The sequence below is a fragment of the Pogona vitticeps genome, chromosome 1 (genome assembly GCF_051106095.1).
Source record: "Pogona vitticeps strain Pit_001003342236 chromosome 1, PviZW2.1, whole genome shotgun sequence".
In the NCBI taxonomy this organism is placed as follows: Eukaryota; Metazoa; Chordata; class Lepidosauria; order Squamata; family Agamidae; genus Pogona; species Pogona vitticeps.
Genome location: NC_135783.1, coordinates 215,100,308 through 215,124,305, shown reverse-complemented (window position 1 = coordinate 215,124,305; position 23,998 = coordinate 215,100,308). Strand labels below are relative to the sequence as shown.

General features: G+C 40.7%; 1 protein-coding gene and 1 long non-coding RNA gene across 7 annotated transcripts in view; one reads left to right on the top strand and one right to left on the bottom strand.

Annotated features, from left to right (window-relative positions):
* Positions 1-17,727, top strand: part of LOC110080838 (uncharacterized) — a 32,056-nt gene extending 14,329 nt beyond the window's left edge. Inside the window, exon 5 of the long non-coding RNA XR_013536866.1 lies at positions 201-17,727. This is a non-coding gene — a long non-coding RNA (uncharacterized LOC110080838). The remainder of the gene's footprint in view (positions 1-200) is intronic.
* Positions 1-23,998, bottom strand: part of CACNB4 (calcium voltage-gated channel auxiliary subunit beta 4) — a 222,144-nt gene that overhangs the window by 25,941 nt on the left and 172,205 nt on the right. For all 6 annotated transcript variants that reach the window (XR_012081870.2, XR_013536865.1, XM_072983195.2 and 3 more), the window contains 8 exons: positions 18,544-18,674; positions 16,422-16,498; positions 14,588-14,607; positions 14,412-14,492; positions 12,237-12,295; positions 5,188-5,297; positions 3,834-3,985; positions 1,118-1,213 (listed from right to left, as the gene is read on the bottom strand). Coding sequence is in view for 4 of the 6 variants with exons in the window: in XM_072983195.2 (XP_072839296.1) it covers positions 1,118-1,213; positions 3,834-3,985; positions 5,188-5,297; positions 12,237-12,295; positions 14,412-14,492; positions 14,588-14,607; positions 16,422-16,498; positions 18,544-18,674 (726 nt within the window). In the remaining 2 variants the exon portion in view is untranslated. The remainder of the gene's footprint in view (positions 1-1,117; positions 1,214-3,833; positions 3,986-5,187; positions 5,298-12,236; positions 12,296-14,411; positions 14,493-14,587; positions 14,608-16,421; positions 16,499-18,543; positions 18,675-23,998) is intronic.

Here is a 23,998-nt window from a genome sequence, read left to right as displayed (position 1 = left end):
GGAGGTGGTGAGCGCTCCAACGCCAGAGGCATTCAAAATTCTAAGAACACCCTCTTGTAATGTTGGGCGTTGGCCCTTCTAGTCAGGAGTCCTAAAATCATACCCCATCTGTACTTTGTCTCTCACCATGGGAAGGGAAAAAAAGAGGAAAGTGACAAAAGAGGATGATTCAATCAATTCCCCCTTTCTCCTTCTTTCAGGGCTAGTTCCAGAACAGAACCTGCAAAAATGCCGCTTTCACAAGATTACTATGAGTATGGATGATTCTGAAAAACTGAGCATATGTAATAGTTCATGTAAATGCAATTGCTTCCCCTTGCTTCAGCCTTTCCAGTACCCCAAGACAAAGCAGCAGCTCACAGACGGAGTAGAGCCCACAGATATGTGGCTCCCATCCATTTGCTCTTTCTCTCTCTCCACTGTATCAATCAGAATGGTCCAAGCTGCGATTAAATCAGAATAGTCCAAGCTGCGATTAAACTCTAGAAAATGCTTACAATTTTTTTTAAAAAAAACGTTTGTTTATATGAAAATAAGCAGGGAAATATTTCACAATTTAATTCACACACTTTGACTGCAGCTGGATTGTGTTAGTATATAGCATTATACAAGGACAGGACACAAAATGAATGTTTCTGGCTTTGTTATAGTTATTTAAGAGTATTATCTGAATGGATGGCATTACATTTTACTTTCCTTTTGCAACAACCAGGACAGATCTATGGAAAATTATTCACTGGCAGAAATGTAATACATTATACCTCACTGCTTGAGAGAGTTTCTGTTCTCCCACTGCACATTTCTCTGGAGCAGTGGGTGAAAAAGAAATGGGATGATGGAGAAGGAAACACTAGACTTGTTGAAACTGTAACTTTACACATCTTCAGCCTCTGTCACCGTGACTATCAGGAGGGGGTGGAAAGATGAGTACATCTCTCGGCAAGACCTGCAAGCTAGTTTTTGACACATTTCAGGGTTTGATCAACTGCAATTATAGCTCGGGTCAGTAAGGGTGGGCCTGACATACCAACCCAGCCACTTCTGCTAGTATGTAAACTCACATCATACACACATACCCCGTGCACAGAATAAACACCATCCCTAGTCCTGTACATACCGGTGGACATTGTGCAAGTTTATCCGCTGCAACCAACTGGACATTTAAGTGTTTGCTTTGTGACTTTCCTCTCGATTTGATCAGTCGCTGCAAGACCTAAAGAAGAAAGTAAGGTTGTGGTAAGATTACTCGCATCTGGCATGAAATGCAAGTAGCTTTTTTGAGTTATGTCACTATATATTAAATTAAATTCATGTTCTGGATGGCATCACGGAAGTGGCTATATATCATGATACAGATTGTTTATGGGTCAGTTATCTATCTATTACATACGGGTCACATCCAGGATCTTCCTTCTTCCAATAAGACTCTGCTTACATAAGTTGCCCCCCCCTAATTTTCAGGAAATCTACACACACACACACACACACCAACCACACACACACACACACACACACACACACACCACATCACAACTCATCCCATTCAGCAGAATCTCCCAACACCCATTTCCAGGGGGCTTGAAAGGCTGCTGTGGACAGAGGATGAGTCTGACTCTCAACCCAACCCTTGATAGCCTCCTGAAGTTACATTTTCAGCACTACTGTGTTCATTAGAGGTTAAGGTAAACATTTCAGTACCAAATGCAAAAGTGGGTGATACCTTTTTATTGGACCACTAGAATATCAAACATATTGCGAGCTTCTGTGGAGAAGCTCCACTTCATCGGGCTGAGCGCAACCCCTTCATGGATAGTGCAGAAAAACCGGAGACAAGAGTCTGCAAATTGATGGTACACATCCCCGACAGGTGATCTCAGCCCTCTAGAGGCTGTGATCTCAAGCATCCTTACATTATCTCTGCAATAGCTTGTGGCAGAGTCTTGTCTGGAAGTGTGCCCACGTTTACGAGTAGACAATGAACATTTTGGCAAGAGAAGTATCCCAGGTGCCAGACAGCACACCAAAGTAAAATACGTTTATCCATCTGATTTGGCCAGCGACACTCTAGGACAGTCACTGAATGGAAAAGAGAACATCTGACCAAAAGGGATTGAATAAAAGGCAGGCAACTCCATCTACTCATTAAAAGAAAACACCAAGCACACATTTTTGGAGGAAGGTTCGCAACTGGGGTGTGGCGATAGAAAAGGCTCTTTTTACAACAGCCACCCACCTAAAGTCCAAAGGCAAAAGGTGGAAATTTACCAGCTTCAGTAAGTACAAAAGTGCTTACTGAATAGGATGGTTCCACTCCAAAGTCCCATTTGGGAAAAATCTGGAATCAGGAAGTGAAGGGAATAATGCCTTCCCTCCCTTGGTTGCCTCTCTAATCCGAACTGATCATCTAAAAGTGACTTTTCCTAATCAACCAAGTATATGCCTCTTTACGTGACTTCTGGTTTAGCACATGGGACTAAGAACCATCTTGATAAAAAGCCAAAGTTCAGTTCAACATCTTGTAGAAGTACCACTTCCTTTTGCTACTTTTATCACCCTCTGATGAGAACCTACATTGGTCCTGATTGGATTTCTCTCTCTCTTTTTAAAAATGTCCCAGAATACCCCAGCCAGCTTGGCAGCTCACCCTGCTGGCTGGGTATCCTGGGAGCTGTACTCCTCCCATAAAAACGTCTCCCAGAGACGTTTGCTGTCTCTGTTCCTGATCCCAAAATAACTTCTCCTTATTTTACTAGCAGGCGGCTAAGCTGCATTGCTATCTGCTGCCACTGTTTTCAATTTTTATTTATTTATTTATTTGTTTATTTGTTTATTTGTTTATTTATTTAATATCCCTCCTATCTGGTCGGTTAAGACCACTCTAGGCGGCTAACAGCATAAAATAGAACAGTAAATAAATATAAAACTATTTTACAAAGAAATAGACAAATAGAAGGGAGAAAGAGGGTATCAGGGATTGACTGGAGGGAAGGCCTGCCGAAACATCCATGTTTTAAGTTGATTTTTAAAGATACCCAGCGAGGGAGCCACACGGATCTCAGGAGGTAGGTTGTTCCAGAGGCGAGGAGCCACCGCCGAGAAGGCCTGATTTCTTGTCTTCTCCTTCCAGGCCTCCCTCGGCGTCAGGCTCCTCAGCCTCACCTCCTGGCTCGCACGAGTGACACAGGTAGATCTTGGTGGGAGTAGGCATTCCGCCAAGTATCAAGGCCCTAAACCGTTTAGGGCTTTGAATGTAAGCATCAACACTTTGAAGTCGATGCGGAACCTGATGGGCAGCCAATGCAATGCGGCCAGAGTGGGAGAAATGTGCTGGTATTTTTTCACTCCACTAAGTAGTCTAGCCGCCGCATTCTGCACCACCTGAAGTTTCCGCAGCAGCCTCAAAGGCAGCCCCACGTAGTTCAGAAGCAAAATAAAATGAGATCTAGGAAATGTCAGCTCAGTCGTGGCTGTACCAGCAAAGAATCAAGTGTGAACATGATGGGAAGGTGTGAACCCCTTGTGTAACTGTAGGGACGTTAACCAGAAAAATGGCACAGGGCTATTCCAGGGGAGAGGAAAGTACCCACAATAAATGGGAAGAGCTCGAGCAAGCCATGGCTTTCAACTTTCCATGTCTAAAAGCTTAGAAGAGGAAAGTATGGACACTCTTTAACACTGACATCATTGTGCTTCATTCAAGGTCAAGATAGCAACCAGCTATCTTTGTAGCACACAGAGATTTTTACTGATAAGAAATGTTTCTGCTTCTTGGCTAAGCATTGCTGAGCAAGTGCACATTATACACAAAGAGTATCGCTGAGCAAGATCTGTACCTTTGGAGATGATACTTTGACATGGACAATAATTGGAGCTAAGGACGTTTTAATAAGTTGTGCTGGGTGATTGATTGTATCTGCATCTAGAACAACCAACTGCAAAGATCGTGCCAATTCAAAAATTCGTTCTATTTCACTCTGCACTTCCGCTGCAAAACAGAAAATGAAAGAATCATAATCAGAACATCAACATAACTGCACTCTCAGTTCAAATCTTGTAGCCTCTTACAAATCAAGGCCCCACAAATGTTTCACATGTAATGCAACTTCTCACATTGATTCTCATTCTGAGAAAGGATCTTGGAATAAGATTCTTAGAACGAAAAGAGTTTCTGACTCGTCTCATCTAACTACTTACTAACACTTACACAATGCCCCAAATCCCTGTTGTTTTGTGTAGTAAATCACACTAGAGTAGGCCCATTAAATCAGTGAGGATTTTGTGACTTGACTCTTCTGTACAGTCAATTGCTGCAAATGGGCCAACTCTAATTGTAACTTACTTTAGCACAGTAAGTCACAGTTACATTAGAACTAATGGAATTTATGGAGGAGTTAATGTTGTAAATCCCCATCACTTCAACAGACCTACTCTAGTGTGATTCGCTATGTTAAGCAATAGGGTTTTGGCCCGTAAATATTCAATTGTGTTTGTTAATACGAGTCATCAATAATGTTGTCAACCCCATGCATAACTCTTCAGGGAAAAAAACCTCTTCTTTTATCCTGTGGTAAAAGCAAAGAAGTTTCATGGCATTCTTTAAAAGCAGCAAGAATTTGTCCTACAGAGTTTGGTTTATTGGGATGTGGGGTATGTGGGCTTCATAGTACACTCTCTGTTCAACCATCAACTTCTTCATGCACTTCCACTGAGAAGAAGACCCTTCATCACAGAGACAACTCCTCTCACTGTCCTGGTACCTGATTGCTAGCAACACAAAGTTGCACTGAGAACAAAAAGGGAAAGGGGGCTGTACATCAAGAAATTCTTGATGGAATCAATCAAAAGTTGTTTCATTCAACAGAAGGAGAAGAGAGAGCAGGAAACAATTTGGAAACAATTGGGTGAGATACAACTGGAAAACAGTAAGGCAGAACAAAGGCTAAGAGCTGAAGATAAGGAATTAAGTAGGACAAACCCATGCTTTTGTGACACTGCTGACCCAAAGATACAAGCCATCAGCATGAAGCCTTAATTATCTATGCACTTAGGGTATATGATGCACCCATCTGCAAAAAACAAAGCATGTTCAGGTTGGGTTGATTTCTGGATGGGAGATTCCAGTAAACTCCATGTATGCCCCATGAAGGAAGAAAGACTCAAGAAGTATGTAAGTGAATAATATCTTACCTAAACTGGACCTGGTATTAGACCGCTCAATTATTGCCCTCTTGCTTGGATTATTGAGAACAGACCTCTTAGCAAGAGAAATGTCAGCTGTCACTCTAGTTATTGATATCCTATAAAGAAAAAAACCATAGGACAGAGTAAAACGATTTCTTTGAAGATTTTCATGCAAAAACATATAAAGGAAAATATTGGGGTATTGCCATTTACAACATTAGCTTTTTAAAGGAGACACAGTAGTTTATTAATGAATTCATGCATTACCAAAACAGGTAAGTTCAGGGAAATGGCAATTTATAGTTTCAATTAAAAGAGATATTAATGGAAGTCCAACTCCATTAAAATCATAAAGAAATCAATAATAAAAAAAAACCTTGTCTGCCTGATCTGTGGTGCAGGCAGACAAGATCTGCAACATGTCATTATCATTGTTTGTTGATTACTTGGATGCATGTTCTACTAAAATAAGAGCCATCTGAAATATTATTGAGAACCATCTAAAATATCTAGGCTTGAGAGATGCCATTATACAAATATTGATGTAATCTGCAGGGTAACACAGTGACATCAGATCAGCAGCTTTGCATATTCTCTGTTATAGCAGACCACTCAAATGGGCAAGGACAGTGCTACAAGGACCTTTGAGTCACCACCATCAAATGCTTCCTGGTGTTCCCACCATGCAAAAGGATGCCTCTCTCTAAAGAGCTACCTATCTCTTTTTTGCACAGGAAGATGGCAACAAGCATTAAGTTTCTTGTGAATTGCTTAGCGTTATGTACAAAGCTTCCCCTTGTGTGCCAAATTGGTCAAGATGTTTTAAGTGGATTCATAGTTGCCTCACAATGTCAGAATTGTGGTGTTTCAAAGTTCTGCACCCTCGTTTTTCCAGCACATCAACTGAAGATTTCTGGAGTTAGCTGAACCGCCATTTTTCTTTCCAGAAGATAACGTGCAAGCCACTGCTCCCCTGCCAGCCTGGTGGGAAGGGAATGGTAAGTCACCATGTTCCAAGCTGCAGGGATCTTGCAGAACAAAATGAAACAAAAACAGTCTACTGCTCCTTCTGTGGGGGGAATCTTTGAATCAATGTACAGTGGGTGAGGGTCCTTGGTTTGGCAGAAGCGCTAAATTATAGAGGAGAAAGTTGAACCCAGACCCACTGAGGAGGATTTTTTCACTCCTTCTTCTATGCCAAACAGACATAGGTGGCATGTGTTGGTTGTGACGCTCCTCAGTATCTTCCATGTATGATACAAAAATACCCTCCACAAAAGAGTTTATTCATAGCAACTCTTGGCTTGCCACTGACAGTTGCCATGGTTTTCTCTAGAAAAACAATGACGTTCCATTACCATAGTCATATGCCACACTGAAAGACATCTGACAGCCACAGTGACAGAACACCTGCTCTATGTTCCACATTTAACATAAATGTTTGTATTGAAAGTGATGCAACAAGCTGCAAGGAAATCAGATTGTTCAGAACTTCTGGAAAGTGGAGAGGAGAGGTGCCAATGAGAAATGGGACTGATAAGACAGCTCAAAGGGATGACACATTTAACTACAGAAAGGCTTCATCCAACAACATCCCGAATGTACCCACCTAACTATATAAATCACCTCTGAAGGGCTTGCTCACGTCACCTTAGCTGCCCAGAGAGGAAAATCTCAATAACACAATACGATTAAGTTATACTTCTCCTTACTCTGATCAGATCTTAGATCTGTTTCTCCTTTCCTTGAGCAAGGGAAATCAGGAACATCTCTGAACATAGGGTTTAGGACAGTGGTTAGGGTTACTGATAAGATCAGCTTCTACATCTCCTTAACCCACTGAGAACCCACTAACTGGGGCAATCTATTGGAAGAGACCTTTGGGTAGTGTTGGTGGCATATAAATTAAATAAATAAATTAAATAAATTAAATAAATAAATTGAATGAATGAATGAATGAATAATTAAATAATTAAATAAATAATTAAATAATTAAATAATTAAATAAATAAATAAATAAATAAATAAAAATACTTTTCAGCATCTTAGCTCAGAATCCAGAGGCGCTTCTCCTGGATTCTACCCACTTCTGCTGAAACTGGCTACCATCTCCTGCTCCTGCACCCAGAAATCCTCTTCTCGAGCCCTGGAAACCCCTCTATAACAGGGTGTTATACTGTATTCTCTCTTTTTGTACCAAAGACTGCAACGTACCAGTTGTAATCAAAATTATTCAACCTCCATTGCAAATCAGATTTATTATCAAAATTTACAGACTTTCAGCTGTTTGCAATGAATAAATCAAACAAAAGCAATTGAAATAACTCAACACAAAAAAATGCTTCAAGTGGTTTCCCAAAATTCAACTGAAAATTCAACTTTTATTGAATTCTGCAATCCCAAAATTATTCAGCCCTCTGAACATAATCCCTCACAACAGCACAAATATGCAAAATAGGTGTTGCCTCAAGCACACCTGATGCAACAAATCAAGGGCTTCTTTAGTTGCACCAGGTGTGCTTGAGCTGGAACACATGAAATACCTGAACTGGTTAGTTAGGGGTTTGGCGAGTGTCATGTTTGACTGCATGTTAGAAATATGGCCATGTCAAAAGAATGGTACAAATAGTTAAGAGAAGAGATCGTCGTCTTTTACAATCAAGGAACAGGATACAAAATGATAGCAAATATACTGATGTTCCTAGAAACACCGTTGGAAGCATAGTTCACAAGTTCAAAGAAACAGTGGTTACACTACCTGGATAGGGCAGAGAAAGGAAGCTATCAATGGCTGCAGTCAGAAATCTGAGATGGCAGGTTGAGGAAAAACCCTTGATTGACTGCAAAAGCCCTGCAGCAAGACTTGGTAGCAACAGGCATTGAGGTTTCAGTCTGCACAGTAAAGCACATGCCAAAATGCAAAAGGCTTCCATGCCAGAATTCCAAGACTTATATCACTACTGTCTCAAGAGCACAACAAAAGTCGGCTTCAATATGCTCAAAATCACATAAATAAGCCACAGACGTTTTGGGATACCGTTCTGTGGAGCACTGAACCAAAACCAGCAATATGTCTGCAGGAAGGAGAATGAAGCAGTGTGTGGAAGGCAAGAAGAATTCACTGAAGTATGAGGAAATCCTAGGAGAAAACGTCATGCTTTCTGTGAGGAAGCTGAAGCTTGGGCGTCATTGGAACTTCCAACAGGACAATGATCGCAAACATTCCTCAAATTCCACCAAGGCTCGGTTGCAGAAGAAGTCCTGGAAGATTCTACAGTGGCCACCACAGTCACCTGACTTGAAACCCATAGAAAATCTCCAGTGGGATTTGAAGAAGGCAGTTGAAGCACACAAACCCAAGAATATTACTGAACTGGAGGCCATTGATCATGAGGAATGGGCTAAGATTCCTCAGGAACGCTGCCAGAAGCTGGTGTCTGGCTATGCATCTCATTTTTTAACAGCTCATAACAGCAAAAGGGTGCTCTACTAAAGATGCTTGCCATGAAGGAGTTGAATAATTTTGAGACTGCAGAATTCATTGAAAGTTGCATTTTTAGTTGAATTTGTGGAAACCATTTGAAGCATTTGTTGTATTGAGCTCTTTCAATTGCTTTGCTTTGATCCGTTCACTACAAACAGCTGAAAGTCTGTATATTTTGACAATAAACCTGATTTGCAACGAGGGTTGAACAATTCTGATAACAACTCTAGATAAAAGCCCCAATTTCACATGGCACTGGATATCAAAATATACCATTGGACTCTGGCCACAAATTGCAGAAAAGTGGCAAGGGACACTTCTGTACATGTACAGAAGACAGTAATGTACAATTGTCTTTTTCCCCCCTTATTGGTTATTTTCAGTCCTCATTTGTAACACACAGTTCTCGTATTTTTCCCTTTTCTTACTGGAGGTTTTTATATCATGGCTATTTTGACTTCAGATGCAGCAGCTCTAAATAAATGATGTTCTGTTGAGTCTCAGCTCGGGAAGTCTATGTGTGTAGCTCTCTATTTTTCCAGGACATAGGTAAGGTTGCACCTATATCGGTCTGTACGTATGAATGGCACACCTGGGAGGAGTCATGTGTTTTAGAAGCAGGTCTTGAAGCATGGTTCTGCAGTCTGTCTCAACATGTCTTCGTCTTCACACAAACAACACATGAAGCAGGGTACAGTGTGGCAAACACTACATTTCACTATTATTGCTTATTCCAAGTGGCAACTGAAATACTTTGTGAAAGTGTCTTTCACTTTAGACACTGCCAAAGCAATCTGAAGGTGCCTTCCTTTCCTTAAATCTTCATCGAAAAAAAGTCTTCGCAATCTCTCTTAAACCCAAGGATTCTCTACCAGCAACCTCAAATAAATAAAATACCTGTGCTTAAGGATTAAGATGTACCACAGACAGTTCCAAGTTTGTTTCAGGCTAAAGGAAATGTTGGCAGTTTCTCCCAGCTCTTAAAAGAAACCATCACATCTTGTTTGTATTTCTGGTTCAGCTGACATATTTCCTTTTAAAGCCATTTTGTAAAGCCACAGACTGTGAGGATGTTTTATTTCTCTCTCATCACTATTCAGGCATTTGCCTGTACGCATACAGAGCTACATGAGTATCAGGGACAGAGAGAGTGGTTTTAGCTTAGAGCTTAGCTCTGTCTCCCCAGAAGGACACTGCCCACCCATCACCGATGGCAGCATTTGTGCAAAGGAAAGGAAAATATCCTATGGTGTAATACTGAAATTTCTCTGGAAGCAAAAGTGACGAAACTGTCATACTTTGGACACAACGTGGGAAAGGACATTATGGAAGACAGGACATGATAGGGTTGCCATTAAGTTACAAGCAACTTGACAGCATGTAAGAACAACATTGAAATGAATGGTTTACAATAAATCGTATCATTTCACAAAGTAAAATAATGCCTAAACTTGATAAAGAACAAAAATTCACAGGATGAAGCTACCATGAACTCAGAGTAAGTAAGTAAGTCAGTCAATCTGTCAGTCAGTAACTTCTTGCACAGCAGGATGCAAGTTACATTTAAAAAATGCAAAACAAAATTAGCATTTCCCATCTTCAAGGAAGCATCTTAAGAATTAGAACTGTTGAACTCTTGGGTATTCCTTCAACAGTTTTCTTCAAGAATCTCTCAGCTTTTCACTATACTACGTTCTTATTCCTTCATATATATGGGAACAGAAAAGCAGTTCCTAGACAAAATCTCCCTGAAAGTTACCCTCTCCCTAACTCCACTCCAATTAGCTCTCCTAGAATGATACAGAGGAAAGGCATATTTGTTTTATTTATCTAATCTCTCTGATACACCTGGCATTCTCCCTCCATCCTCAGGCTGCTCTGGAAGGATACATCTTTAGCTTTTGAGACTGATGCTCTTTCCCTAGCAAGCTTACTTAAGCTTCTCCTGAAGTCTTTCTTCTAGTAAGTTACCAAGGAACAGGATATGGCCAAGAAGATGTCAGAGTTGCCTTCTATCAATCTTCCAGTTTCTTGATGGCAACTATCTTCTTGCTATCACTTTAGCCAGAAGCTGTCTTGGGAAACCACTTCCAGAAACTTCTCCTGTTCGTCTGTTGCAGCTTCTACCTTCAGTGTCCAAGCCAGATGTATGAAAACTCTTAGGCACTTATTCTTCAGCTGTTGTCTCCACTGCCCACCAAACATTTTTCTTACACTGTCTCAGTCAGTATCCTCTGAGCACTGTCCTCTGTCCTCAATATCTGCCAGTGCACTGGCCCATATTTACAAGTCAATAAGAGCCATGAAAATGCTCATAAATGACGTATCAAACTTGACCTTTTGAATATTCCTGTCCGATATATATAATGCAAGAGGTATAACTGAACCATTAGGATTTCAACATTTCCTTGGCAGTAACAGCAACAGCTTTACTGATAACTATCAGATTACCAACACTAAGCCTCATACGTTAGTAGCTTCAGAAGGAGGTAAAAAATTCTCCATATAGTTTGCCCAAGGCCATACAGGTTGGCTCTTCTGCCAGGACACAGGAAATCAAAATTCCAGCCCCCACAGCTATGTGTTCTAGTTCACTGAACGGGTACATATGGTACATTAACACATAGCTGTGTTTTTCCTCCAGAGGGAACGACCTCCTGCTCTTTGCAGAACTAAATTATACTGGCATTAACTATCTAGATAGCTGGAGCAGTGAGTGATCTGGGGGAAATGAATATCCTTGTTTGTGTGATGTGCCATCAAGTTGTATCCAACTTGTAGGTACCCTAAAGAGACTTTCAAGATACGTGATATATTTTAAAATAGGTTTCACCATTTCCATTCTCCCTAGCTACTACCTCACACTGCCTCTCTAAAGTGAGTACCTAGAGAAGAGAAATATTTGAGTAAAATAATAAAAAGCAGGAAGCATGTCTGACAAAAAGTACACATGGCAATCATGCTCCATAAACCTAATGGTGAAATTTTATGGATGGCATATTGTTCGAGTTGGAATGTCTGTGTTTTATGACCAAGTTTCTAACCACAGTTTTTACTACAGCAGTCTTGGGGGCTGTCAGAATGAATTCCAGTACCTTCAAATTTACCACCATATCAAATGCAGGTAGAGTTTTGGCTTGCAGAATCTACTTCCATTCTCAAATACATTCTCAGTGAGAGCTATTTTAAAAACAGAGGCTTAGGCATGTGGATATACACAGAGAATTAAGAATCATGTATTGAACCCAAGAACCTGTGATCAGTACAAGAATCAGTCAGAGGTCTTTATACATGCACTCAAAATCCACTTGTAGTTTCCTTACAGTTTATTTTTAAGCAAATGAATTTGTTGGTGGCAGCAGTGAGAGCTTTTTAACTCTTGTGAGACAAGTGGGAGTTGGAAAGTCTCGGTGATCCACCGCTAACCAAGCAGAGATCTACCAGGAGGTCTCTATCTTCTGTCCACCATTGACTGAAACAAGCACTGGAAGCCATCCAGACAAAATTTCCAGGTAGAATGCTAATAGTGGTTGGAGGAGGAAGAAACACGAAAAAGAACCTTATTCCTCACCTCCCATCAAACCTGTGCTTCAGGAAGTCAAACAGGGCTTTCTGCATCATGTCTGTCACCTTGCAGTGTTGAGGAAGATGGAGGAAAGAAAATTGACAACAGAAAGAAAGAAGCCCAAGGTAAGAAAAGAAGCAGAAAGTAAGGGCATTGCAAGCAACCAATGCCATCTACATTTCTAACTGTGGATGTATCTTATCAATTAGATCTCACTCAGCTGACAAACCCAGTTTCCCCAGCTATGCAGGTGGAACAACACATGTTGCAAATTCCCCGACTCAGCCCAGCCCTTCCAAATGGGAGGACACAAAATGGCCCAGATTCTCCTTGTCTCATAGGTTGGACAAGAATGCTCTCAATAGATGCTGAGCTACTTCCAGAGTACTCTGTTTCATTTCTAACCTGATCCAACGTCTGCTGGAAATTAAGAAATGCAGGAGGGATTATACTGCCCATCTCCCGTGGTGTCCAATTTAGAGTTAAAGCGCAGGATGGGGTGAGAAAAATATTGGATGAAATCTTAAAATCATGCATCTTCTGTAAGATTTTTAAATCATAATTGTTGAGGACATTTGAAGAGATCACAGCTTGGTCTCACTCACTTTAGGATATCAAGAAACACTGTCGTTCTCACTGGGATGCTTCAGGCACTGGGTTCTGCTTTAAATGGAGGTGCATTTGTTTGCTTGAATTTTCCTAATGTTTAATTAATTTCTATGGCTTGATGATATACTTCTTAGCAAGTCCTATAGAGCATGTTCTAGAAATTATCTAAATGAATAATGGTTTGCATAGACACCTATTGTTGTGTCTTTCCCTCATCAAAGCACACCTGAGGCATTAGATTTTATCCTCACACTGCCGTTATGGGGGCGGATTAAGCCATGAACTGAAATGAGATTACATGGCAGGTTCATTCTCTGTTTTTAAAAATTGAATAATTGGATGTTATTTTGAAAATGTAAACTGTCCTGGAAGCACTGGTGCTGTGGGTTATAAGAATATTCTGTCCATTACCATGCTATAAACTCCAAATCCATCATCATGCTGGCACTGCAGCACAAGCATGATGGAGCTTCTCCCTTTCCCCACACAGCCCTTACAGCCACCTTAAAACCACCTCAAGAGGTTTCCAAGCCCTACAAAGCAGGTTTTGGGGTACAGGGGGCTGTAATGTGGAGGATATTTCATTTCCCTTCTAACTGAATGATACCACTGGATCCAATGATTCCATTCAATTTGAGATAAAGTGTTTTTCTTCCTACACGTTTCTTAGACAGGTCCACTTATAAATATCATTGCTGCACATAAGAAATAAGCAGAAGACAAGAGATGCCATCACGCCTCTTCAACACCATCTTTATACTTTTTCCCCTCCAATTTTCTTGACAAATTTAAGCTCCTCAGACTTACCTTAGTGCCAAGATCACCTCTTTTGACTTTTAAAAAATTAAGATAAAACTAAAAAGCTATACATTCATAAGCTATACATTCAAAAGCTATACATTCATAAGATATATAAAAGATACAACGTATCACTGAAGAAAACATTGTGCTAAATTGAAGTTGCAGATAATGAAAACCTGGCCAATATTAATTTTGTAGAACTTCAGGTACAGTAATTCTTAGGCATATATTCCATTCCTTCAGGGACAAGAGTTAAACTAGACTTGAAGAGGAATGGATATTTATGGTGATTAATCCTTTTCTCTTCCAGCCACAGTGTTTCCTCAGCGCTGTATGACTCAGCAATCAGATTTGCAAAGTAAGCATGTGTTTACCTTCCAGTGACCAATCATAACACAAAGGACAGCTAAACACAAGATACAGAGATGAGGAAAAGGTCATCGTTTGAAAAAGAGAAGTCTTTCAATACTTAGCAGATGACTATTTCTGAATATGTATAAAACACATTATCTGGTTTGACCCTGACAAAGATGGCCCTGCTCCAGCATCACAGCATCTCATCCTAAAATAATGGATGTGAGGAAAAAGAATAGGGAACAGCCATGTTGCAATTCAACAAAACTCTTTTAAAAATAAATGGAGCCACTAGGCCAATCACGGAGCCTGGGCATGGATAACTTGCAAGAGTCTCTGGCTCTTCCTATTCCTTTCACAACGGTTGCCCCCTGCCCAAAGGGTCCAGATGTTTTGAGAACTAACAGGAATACTCACCTCATAGCCTTTAAGTGAGGGGCCGACCAACACTACAGGCCTCATGGATGGAACTACATCATAGGGAGGCACATGTTCTGTCTGGAAAAAGAACAAGATGTCTGATAAATGTCTACTCTTGAACAGACTTTGGACACAATTTCTAGGAGGGTAGAAGGTGAAGACTGTATACTTACCACTTTCTGTTTCTGTTTTGCTGAAAGATCAAAATAATTAAATATTACTTTGTTTTACAACCACACAACAGTCATACAAGTGAAAATGAAGCATGCACAATGTTTAATCTGGCAGAAGCCAGCAGAGTTTTTTTTTAAAAAAAAAACCCGAAGATTTAGGCAATTTAAGTGTGGCCATCTGATTAAAGTTCTTTCAATGACTGCCTTCAGTTGTTCATACCATGTCAAGTTTCCTGCCTTTTCGTTCTTCACACACACTGCTAAAGGCACAACATCCATTTAGAACCAAACGGTTCATCTTATCTCAGCTATGGTGCTTCTCACAGCTCACTGAGAGATGCTTAGCTATCAGCATGTTCCATGAAGCATCTAAATGAATCAATCAAGTTTAAGGGAATTGGGGGGTGGGGGGAGCACTTAAGAAGGAACGACTCTTGCAGTTGTAGTCCTAATGTAATTAATATTTGTAAGCCACTGTGAGGATATTTCCTAGTTAGGTGGTGTATAAGCATTACAAATAGTACATGTGTAAACAAAGAAAAAAAAGTTAGCTGCGGCACCCCAGCTATGTTTGATCTATGTGCAGATAATTAGCTGTCATGGGGGGATGGGACAATCAATCTATTTTGCCTTGTTCATTAATAAAATAATACGAACTTCAAGGTTCCCCCTAAATATAAAGAAATGTATGAATTACAATAAATTTTCATCAAAAAATCAATTATAACACAGTTCCTCTGCATTGGACAAATTCAACAGGTTCAGTTCCCAGCATAAAGAAGAAGAAATAGAGAACAGATCCCATGCTGAATGAAACGTACTACTTCGTGAGCTGGGATTTTTAAAATTCAAAGTCCAAATGTGTAAAATTTTCCTTCTACCTTGTGATAACATTTTCATGAGCAGAACAAATTTGGTTACTCCTATAGCCAGATTCTTAAATCTCAAGGGTTTTTCCCCCCATCTCACACAATGAGAAGTTTAGGGGTTTGAATTAAATTCATATCAAAACGAGACTGAAACAAAACAGCCAACTCCAAGCCATGAGCCCCAGCAAAAGATCTCAAGGACAACAGGGCCATCTTATGTACTCTGAAGCAAAATTCACCTTTATGCTTGCCTGTCTAGGGAACTCTTACAAGTTAGTAGAAGCATTTTCTGGGGGAAAGGTGGCATATTAATGAAATTTTAAAAAATGTAAATTGGTTACAAAACAGGTATCACTCCCATAATCCCCTATTAAAAGGCTGAAACAAACAGAGGAAGTAAAAGCAATAGAATAGTAATGTTGTCAAAGGTTCACATGCTCACAAACTTTCACAACGGTGCTGAAAGACAACTGGGCTCAACTAGAATGGAGGGCTTATAGGCCATGAATATCATTTACAGTGAGGTCAGGACAACCCAGCTTAGTACCAAGATCTTTTTGTCTTGCTAGCTGTCATGGATCACTTACCCAGAAAACATATTGGATAAGGTGTTCGGATGGTGCCCTCCCCCCAAAAATGAAATCCACATTGCTACAAACCACTATCCCTAAATTTCTAGATTACAATAGATTAGTCTTTACTCCTGCTATATTCTGATACATAATTTTCAAGAGGCAGATCATTGCATTTATGCATATGAACAGTATAACCTACTCAACAATCCTTCACAATTGCAGGTATCCAGTCTACTGTATTGAGGTCCCCCTCCTTCTTTCTACAAGAAGCCCATAGCAGCTCTCTTGGCATGAACAGAGTTTTGTAGCAAGGTCAGTGTGCTATACCACACATTTAAAAATTACTTTTTAAAAGTGAAAGGATCTCCTTGAAGAGAGATGAAAACTCACCAGCAGAAGTGGGCGTCGCTCGAAATGTGCCAGACACCATTTCTCCAAGGCTTGAAGAAGAATTTCCACTTGATTTCCTGCATTGTAAAGAACTCCCACTAAGATACTGGGCAAAATCAGAGGATGAAGCTCAACACACCTTGCCAGTGTCTAAATTCAGTTGATGAGGGCCCCACCCCATTATGTTTGTATTCACTCTTGGGTACGTAAGGGTAAAAAGACCAAACTGGACAAGAATTAGCAATGGGCAGTACTTCTGATAGACTAAGAGGAAGTTTGTGATTCCGTATAGTCTCTGTAATAGAGTAACAAGACAGAGAAAAGCAGAAATGCCACTGTTGGCCTCAAAAGTGCTTTGGTAGGATTCCATAACCCACCCAATTACTGTTGAAGTATGTGATGGTAGACTGCCATTCTATTTGCTTCCAGTTATTCAGCTATTTTTTCTAAAAAAATGGTGCACTGACACAGTGCTTGACTGACTTTGAGAGTTTTCTTTCTTGCTTTTCAAATGTGTTGGCATAATATGAGCAACTGAAAAATACTGGCAGAGCGACTCCCAAGCTGCAAACAAATTTATTTTCCCCACTCATACAGACTTCTATAAGGCTCATTCGCAAAGCATTATCCTTTGTTGCAGAAAGGTTTGTTCAGAGGAAAATCCTGACATGATTATCTCTGGTGTCTGAAAAATAAAAGGCACTAAAAACATTGCAGGTGGTATCCACAAGTGTCAGATGGAATCCTATTACATTTTTATGCCAGCATAATGCAATTGGTATTAAATCTTAGTGGTCAATAGCTGAAGCCGAGGAATTCAGCATCAGTATTTGCTGCTGCGTGATGAGTTGTGTGGCTCAGCATGCAAAAGAGAATGCCTATGGTGATTGCAAACACAATTTGATGTCTGCCAGCAGCATAGCTTACAGGATTCTAGCCACCGTTTCTTGAAAAACCTGCATTCATTCCAGTGCTCTGGAAAAAAAATTGACATTGCCAGTAATTGTTCAGTTGTGGACTACTGAACACCACCTACAATATCTGCAAACTCTGAAGTCATGGTTGGACTGCATTCTTCATCCAAGAGCTACATACCCCTTATCTCAATACAAATTAAATCCAGTGAAAAATAAAATGATCAAAACGTATTGGCTACCTCCTAGTGTACCAGTTATACTCTGTAATTCCTACATCTAGATATCTGGGAACAAATCCCACTTAATTCAAGAGAACGTACTTCTAAGTAGGCATATATAGGACTGAAATATCCCCACAGAGCTATCACAGAATGGAAAGAAATATAAAATAAGATCAATCTAAGTACATTATAATATATATTTTAAAATCAGATCTTAAAAGCCCATTTAATACATAGTCTGAAATAAATAATTAATCTCAGCACATGAAATAAATTGTTAATCTCACCACTTGTCACCACAGTGAGAAAGACTGCAATAATGTAATCAGAGTTTTGACTTAGAATGCTATACGAGTGCTTAGCGCAGGGGTAGGGCAACTTCAAACTCTCCCCCCCCCGCGCGCTTCCTAAGGGTTTTTTTTTAATCTTTAAACTGAGCTGAGACTGGACAGGCCTTCAAATAAAAGACATCTTCAGGGTATTGTCCTCTGAGAGCCCTTCAGATAGACCAGCAATTGAAAAAAATGCCTAATCCTTCTCTAATCTTTTCTCAAAAGATGAACACATCACTTCTGCCATACGACTCATATGGAAAATCTCCTCTATCCATGGAGGGTCTCCCCATGATCCAGAATTGTAACTTTCCAACGTTCTGGAACACAGGGAGAACATCCACTGGTAGAAGAGGCACTTCTCTTCCGCATGAGCCCTGTGACAGAAGCGGAAACAGGGGATGGGGCTCAGGCATTCCCCTTCCTCACATCTTTAGTCAACCCTGCGTTCTTGGTGAACGCCACAGGCGGAAGCCATTCATTTATCATCCTAGTTTACCTGTCCATTTTTGATTAATTTCTCAGTAATGTTAGAGATCTCAGAAAACAAGAAAAAGCCACACTCGAATACATTTAAAAATAGCAAAGCCAGCCAGTTAACTCAAAAGCAGTCCCAAGGTTCCGTTAGGGCAAAACACGTGCTCTGTCTTACCCGCCATGAAAACGCCCTCTCTTCTGCTCCTGCTGGATCCGAATGTTCTCCAGCCGTAGCGGACTAGGAATGAAGCCGATCTCACAACCTTCTTTCACTAATCTTCCTATCCACCAGTCATTGTTATATTTCTGTAACAAAGGAGCCATTGATTTGAATCTTTCATTTTCACGTCCTCCTACTTAATAGGTACAAGGATTTGCCAACCCGCTGTCTCCATTGCCAATGTTCATCCATCAAAGCCATATATGCCTGCTTCTCATATAGGCCCTACAATACTCTCAGTCCGTGATGGGAACAGGTAGACCTTCAGATGTTGTTGGAGCCCAGTCAATGGCCCATGGTCAGAGGGTAATGGCAGCTGTACTTCCCATTTCTACTCAAAATCAATTGTCCATCAAGGATGACATCCAATGACATGGAAGGAGTGGGTAGTAAAACTAGGCTTTTTCTAAGGTGGCAACTGGAAGGTTACATCCAACATTCCCTCTAATTTTCCACTAGCATAGGGTGGAGTCTTCACCCTGCATGTGCAGGGTTCCAGCTGCAACCAGAAGCAAATGGGTACCAACACTGGCTCAGCTGTGTGACCCTGATGCAGCACTGCACACCTGCACAGCTTAGAAGGAACATTGGTTACATCACATTCATACACCTTTAGCATCCATCACTAATCCTATAGCCTTCAATAAAAGATCCATTCCATATGAAAAGCTTCATGTAGTTTTCCATATGCAGGAAGAATAAGAGATAGAAGCTACCTGAAAAAAAATTAATTCTTCCCATCTACTCTGAGGTGGTACTGTCCAATTATGAAGATGATATTTCTTCTTTATTATTCCAGTAAGTTCTTAACTGAGGTTTGCCAAAAACTAATAAGGATGTGTAACTATAGATATAAATTTTAACCATCAACCCTTTATGAAAATTGCAACACTGGGCACCTGGACCATCTCTTTCCTTAGATGAAATCTGGCTGGCCTTGATGTCAATTGTAATATTATCAACTTGGTCTGGGATTTATTTTTAAAGTGTGAAAAGAGACATTTGAATAAAGAATTGTGCTGTCTGAAAACAAATAATCAACATAACAAGAACAGAAAACAGTCCAACTGAAGTGAGGAAAATCTTGGATTCAGATGTGCTAGGCAGGTTGTTACAGGAGTAAACAGGGACCAGGGTGAAGCATGTTGCCAGCCGCAGAAAAACCTGTACTTCCTTCTGTTTGAAAGAATGCCTACACAGACCCTAAGTACACATCTGTCTTGTTCTACTTCCCAATCTTCAGACTGTTTCCCTGCTCACTCCTTCATCATGATTGCAGGTAGATGTCAAGAAATAATCAACAAAGTTTATTTCAAAGCTACACAACATGAGAGCTTTCCTCCAAAGGATGGACACATCCTAAGGGGCTCAAATTCTGTGTCTCCCCTTAGTGTTTCACTCTTTCTAATCTTCCCTCTCCCATCTCCTTCCTGCGTGGTAGTATTTTTCTTCTTGAAAATCGGAAATTATTCTTTCTGGTTTTCTCCCAATGCGGAGAGGGGTGACCGTACAATAAACAGTGCAGAATGCAAAGAGAAAGAATAAGCTAAAATAGTAAAAGGGGATTTTTCTTTTCTTTTTTGCTTACCGACAACAGAGCATATGGCAGGGACCTACTGGAAGACACACAGCGAATTAGAACAGTAATGCGTTAGAGACCTACCAAGAGCTGAAGGCTATTGGCAGCACAGATGAGGAACAGAGACCTAAGAGGCATCTGAGACATCCAAATCGAAAAGGCAAGCAAGTTCTGGGATTGGGCTGGGGCTCCAATTGGGAATAAAACTGACATAACCATTGATTGGACAGGGTGAAAGGAGTTCCATGACATCTGAGAAATGGGCCATCGGACTGTTTTGGAATGCAGGGGAAATTTTTATTTATTTATTTATTTCCCCACCTTTCTCCTTCAAAAAAGGACCCAAGAAGCCTTATTTAAAAGCTAAAAACAGGAAGTATAAAAATATTACAAAAAAACCCTCAAATACCACACTAAAGTGGAAAACAAAATCCACACCAAAACATACTCAAAGTAACAAGGCACAACATTCCATTTAAGACACAGAGAGGGGGGGCAGCCAGTCATTGAGGGAAAGCCTGCCTGAAGAAGATGGGTCTTTGTCTGCTTGCTGAAGGACAGTAAAGATGGGGCCAGCCTGGCCTCCTTTGGGAGGCTGTTTCAGAATCTAGGTGCAGTGTGACACAGAGGGCCCTTTCTTGTGTCCTCACCAAATGTACCTGTGAAGGTGGTTCTCAGGCTACTCTTGGCTATACAAAGGAACTTCAATATGTTTCACAAGGCCCATCCTTACTATAGGTGGAAGAAGTACATTTTACCCCTAGTGTTTGCTGAGCCCAAGATGTTTAGGCACTGCCAATAACGGTTGTCACTTAATCTGTTTTAAAAGTGCATGATACATAATCCAATGGGTGATGGATGAATCAACTTAAATGTGAAGTCATCCCTTCTTGCTGACATTTCAGCTTGCTGCCAAAGTGACCTTGCCTGAAGCCCTAACTAGATATGGAATACAGTTTGCTGCATTTCCCCTATAAGATTCTGTGACTGTAAATTAAACAAAACAAAACTGAGAAGCAGCATTAGGAAGTTATGAGTTTAAGCCTCAGGGAAAGGGGGAACTGATATGGGCACAAATACTCTAGATGCCCAAGAAGATTTCCAGCTTTATCTCTGGCATTAAGTTGCTCATGATATAATTGATAACTAGTGGAAAACAACTGCATATCTAATTCAGGAATGGACAACATTCTGCACCTCTCAGTGGTTTCGGTTTCTGGCTCTGGAGTCAGAGGATGGGAGTTCGATTCCCCACTGTGCCTTCTGCAAGCAGAGCCAGCCTGGGTGGTCTTGGGCAAGCTACACAGTCCCAGGCTGCACCTAGAAGAAGTTGATGGTAAACCATTTCTAAGTACTCTCTACGTAAAAGGCCTCGGAAAAGATCACCATAAATTGGAATTGACTTGACAGCACAAAAGGAAGGATTATCTATTGTTATGTGTGGTACGCACTGTTAAGTCGCAACTGAATTATAATTACCCTAAGGAGGCATTCAATGCAAGTGAGATATTTAAGGAGTGGTTTTACCAGTTCCACCTCCCTAATGAGTTTCCATGGTCAGGCAGGAATTTGAACCCAGATCTTCTGAGTCCTCATCGATCACTCCATCCAGTACACCACACTGGGTATCTTTATCTTTGTCTATCACTGGATTGCAAGTCCGATTACCCTTAGGCAACACATGGTAAGAGATAACATTCAAAGGGCTGCAATGTATCCTTTCTTTGATAAAGAACCTCTAAAACATGGTACTGAACAGAACACATCAGAAGAGCTTTGAGTTTTGGGAAGGCATCTCAAGGTATGGTAAAAGAGGCCCAAGCACTCCTAAACCAGTAGCTTGCCCTCTACCTATCTCCTACCTTAATTTCTCAATCCACATGTTTAATTGAAGCACTGGCACTTTCTGTATACAAGACAACAATCTCAAGCATGCTTACTTGAATGTTAACGAGATCAAAAGCAAAGGACATTATTCCAGAGAAAATACTTAGGAAATGCATCTCAAAATGAATTACCCCATTATTTCTCTCTCAGAAATGCAATACAGTGGTGCCTTGCTAGACAGTTACCCTGCATGACAGTTTTTTCGCTAGACATTGACTTTTGGCGATCGCTATAGTGATTCGCAAAACAGTGATTCCTATGGGGGAATTTCGCTGGACAATGAATGTTTGGTCCCTGCTTCGCAAACAGCTTTTCGCTAAACAACGGTTTTGACAGCTCCCTCCGCGCTCGCAAAACGGGTGTTTTCGAGACCTAAGCTTCACAAAACAGCTATTTAAACAGTTGATTGGTGGTTTGCAAAGCGGCTTTCCTATGGCCGATCTTTGCTAGACAACAACAATTCTTCCCCATTGGAACGCAATAAACAGGTTTCAATGCATTCCAATAGGGAAATGCTTTTCGCTAGACAATGATTCCGCTAAACAGCGATTTTAGTGGAACGGATTATCATCGTCTAGCGAGGCACCACTGTATATGGAACTTCTCATACTTCCCAACTTCCCTGCCAAAAATTTGTTCCTCCTCTGTTGGAATCCATGTCTTCCCTGGTACTAGCCCTGACTTGTGCAGGCCACTGGAGATAAGTAGTTCAAGTTGTGATTCTGCACACAATTTTTTTAAGTAGTTGCCACAATGGAAGACTCGAGAAAAGATGCACTCAGTGAGGCTGCGGGTGATAGCTTAGTAACAAGGGAAATAAGAGAAACTAGAAGATAATGGGCAAAGCTGGAATCAAGATCCTTGTCTAGTAAGGGACGGATTAGGGGATGGATGGGTTTCAGTCACAAACACGATGGGAAATGCTACCTTATAAATGATAATTACATGGTAGCAACGTTTTAATATGCGTTCTAATGAAATAAATTCATTTAGCAGCAATGTTCTTTTCAGTGGCTTTCAAAGCATGTTAAATCCATTCTTATTTAAATGTGCTAATTTATTTCACAAAGCTTTAATATTGTAACCTGTTCTGCGTTTTAAAAGGCACCTGTTCTTTGATACAGGCTGTAAGCTGCCCTGAATCCTGCAGGGGAGAAAGACAGGTATAAAAGAAATATATCACTTCCATCAAAGTAGAAACCTCCATGTGACCAGCAACCCTTCCTTAACAGCCTCCCTGACTACAGAAGAGGTCTTACTTGTATTCAAGCCAATGTAGGTAAAGCCGCCATTCAGGCCTTCCTGCTCAATTGGGGGAGATCAAGAACTCAGAAACCAGGGAAAGGGGATAGTGGGGAGAGGCGGGTGTTTGGGGTCCCACTCTTTGACAAGCATTCCTGGACTAGACGCAGCCATAATGCCTGAGGTGGAGTAGCGAAAGGACTTCATTTCCATTATACAAAGCAAGCCATTTTTATCATGTGGCTTCCCATTCTACTTTGATTATTTCAGACTAACTGATTTTTAAGGAAGGGGTAGAAACACCTGATGGCGAGGGATGATTGTATCCCAGCGCTAACTGGGGCCTGTAAACTTTGATTAAAAGTTTTGAACATATACATATACACAAAGCCACACACATACAGGGCAAGACAAGATTTGCACCCACATAACCCTACCGTGACAGCTACATGAAAGGGGTAAAGGGGTTTGATCCTTGCTCACATTGAGACCTCACTCTATGAGACACTCTAAGATAAAAATGGGAGGTAGGTAAACCAATGAAGTGATATAAACAGGAAAAAATTAGAGTTGACACTCTAGCACAGTGGTGTCCAACCTTGGCCCTCCAGATGTTCTTAGACTACACCTCCCTGAAGCCTTCACCACCACCTCTGCTAGCCAGGATTTCTGGGAGTTGAAGTCCAAGAACATCTGGAGGGC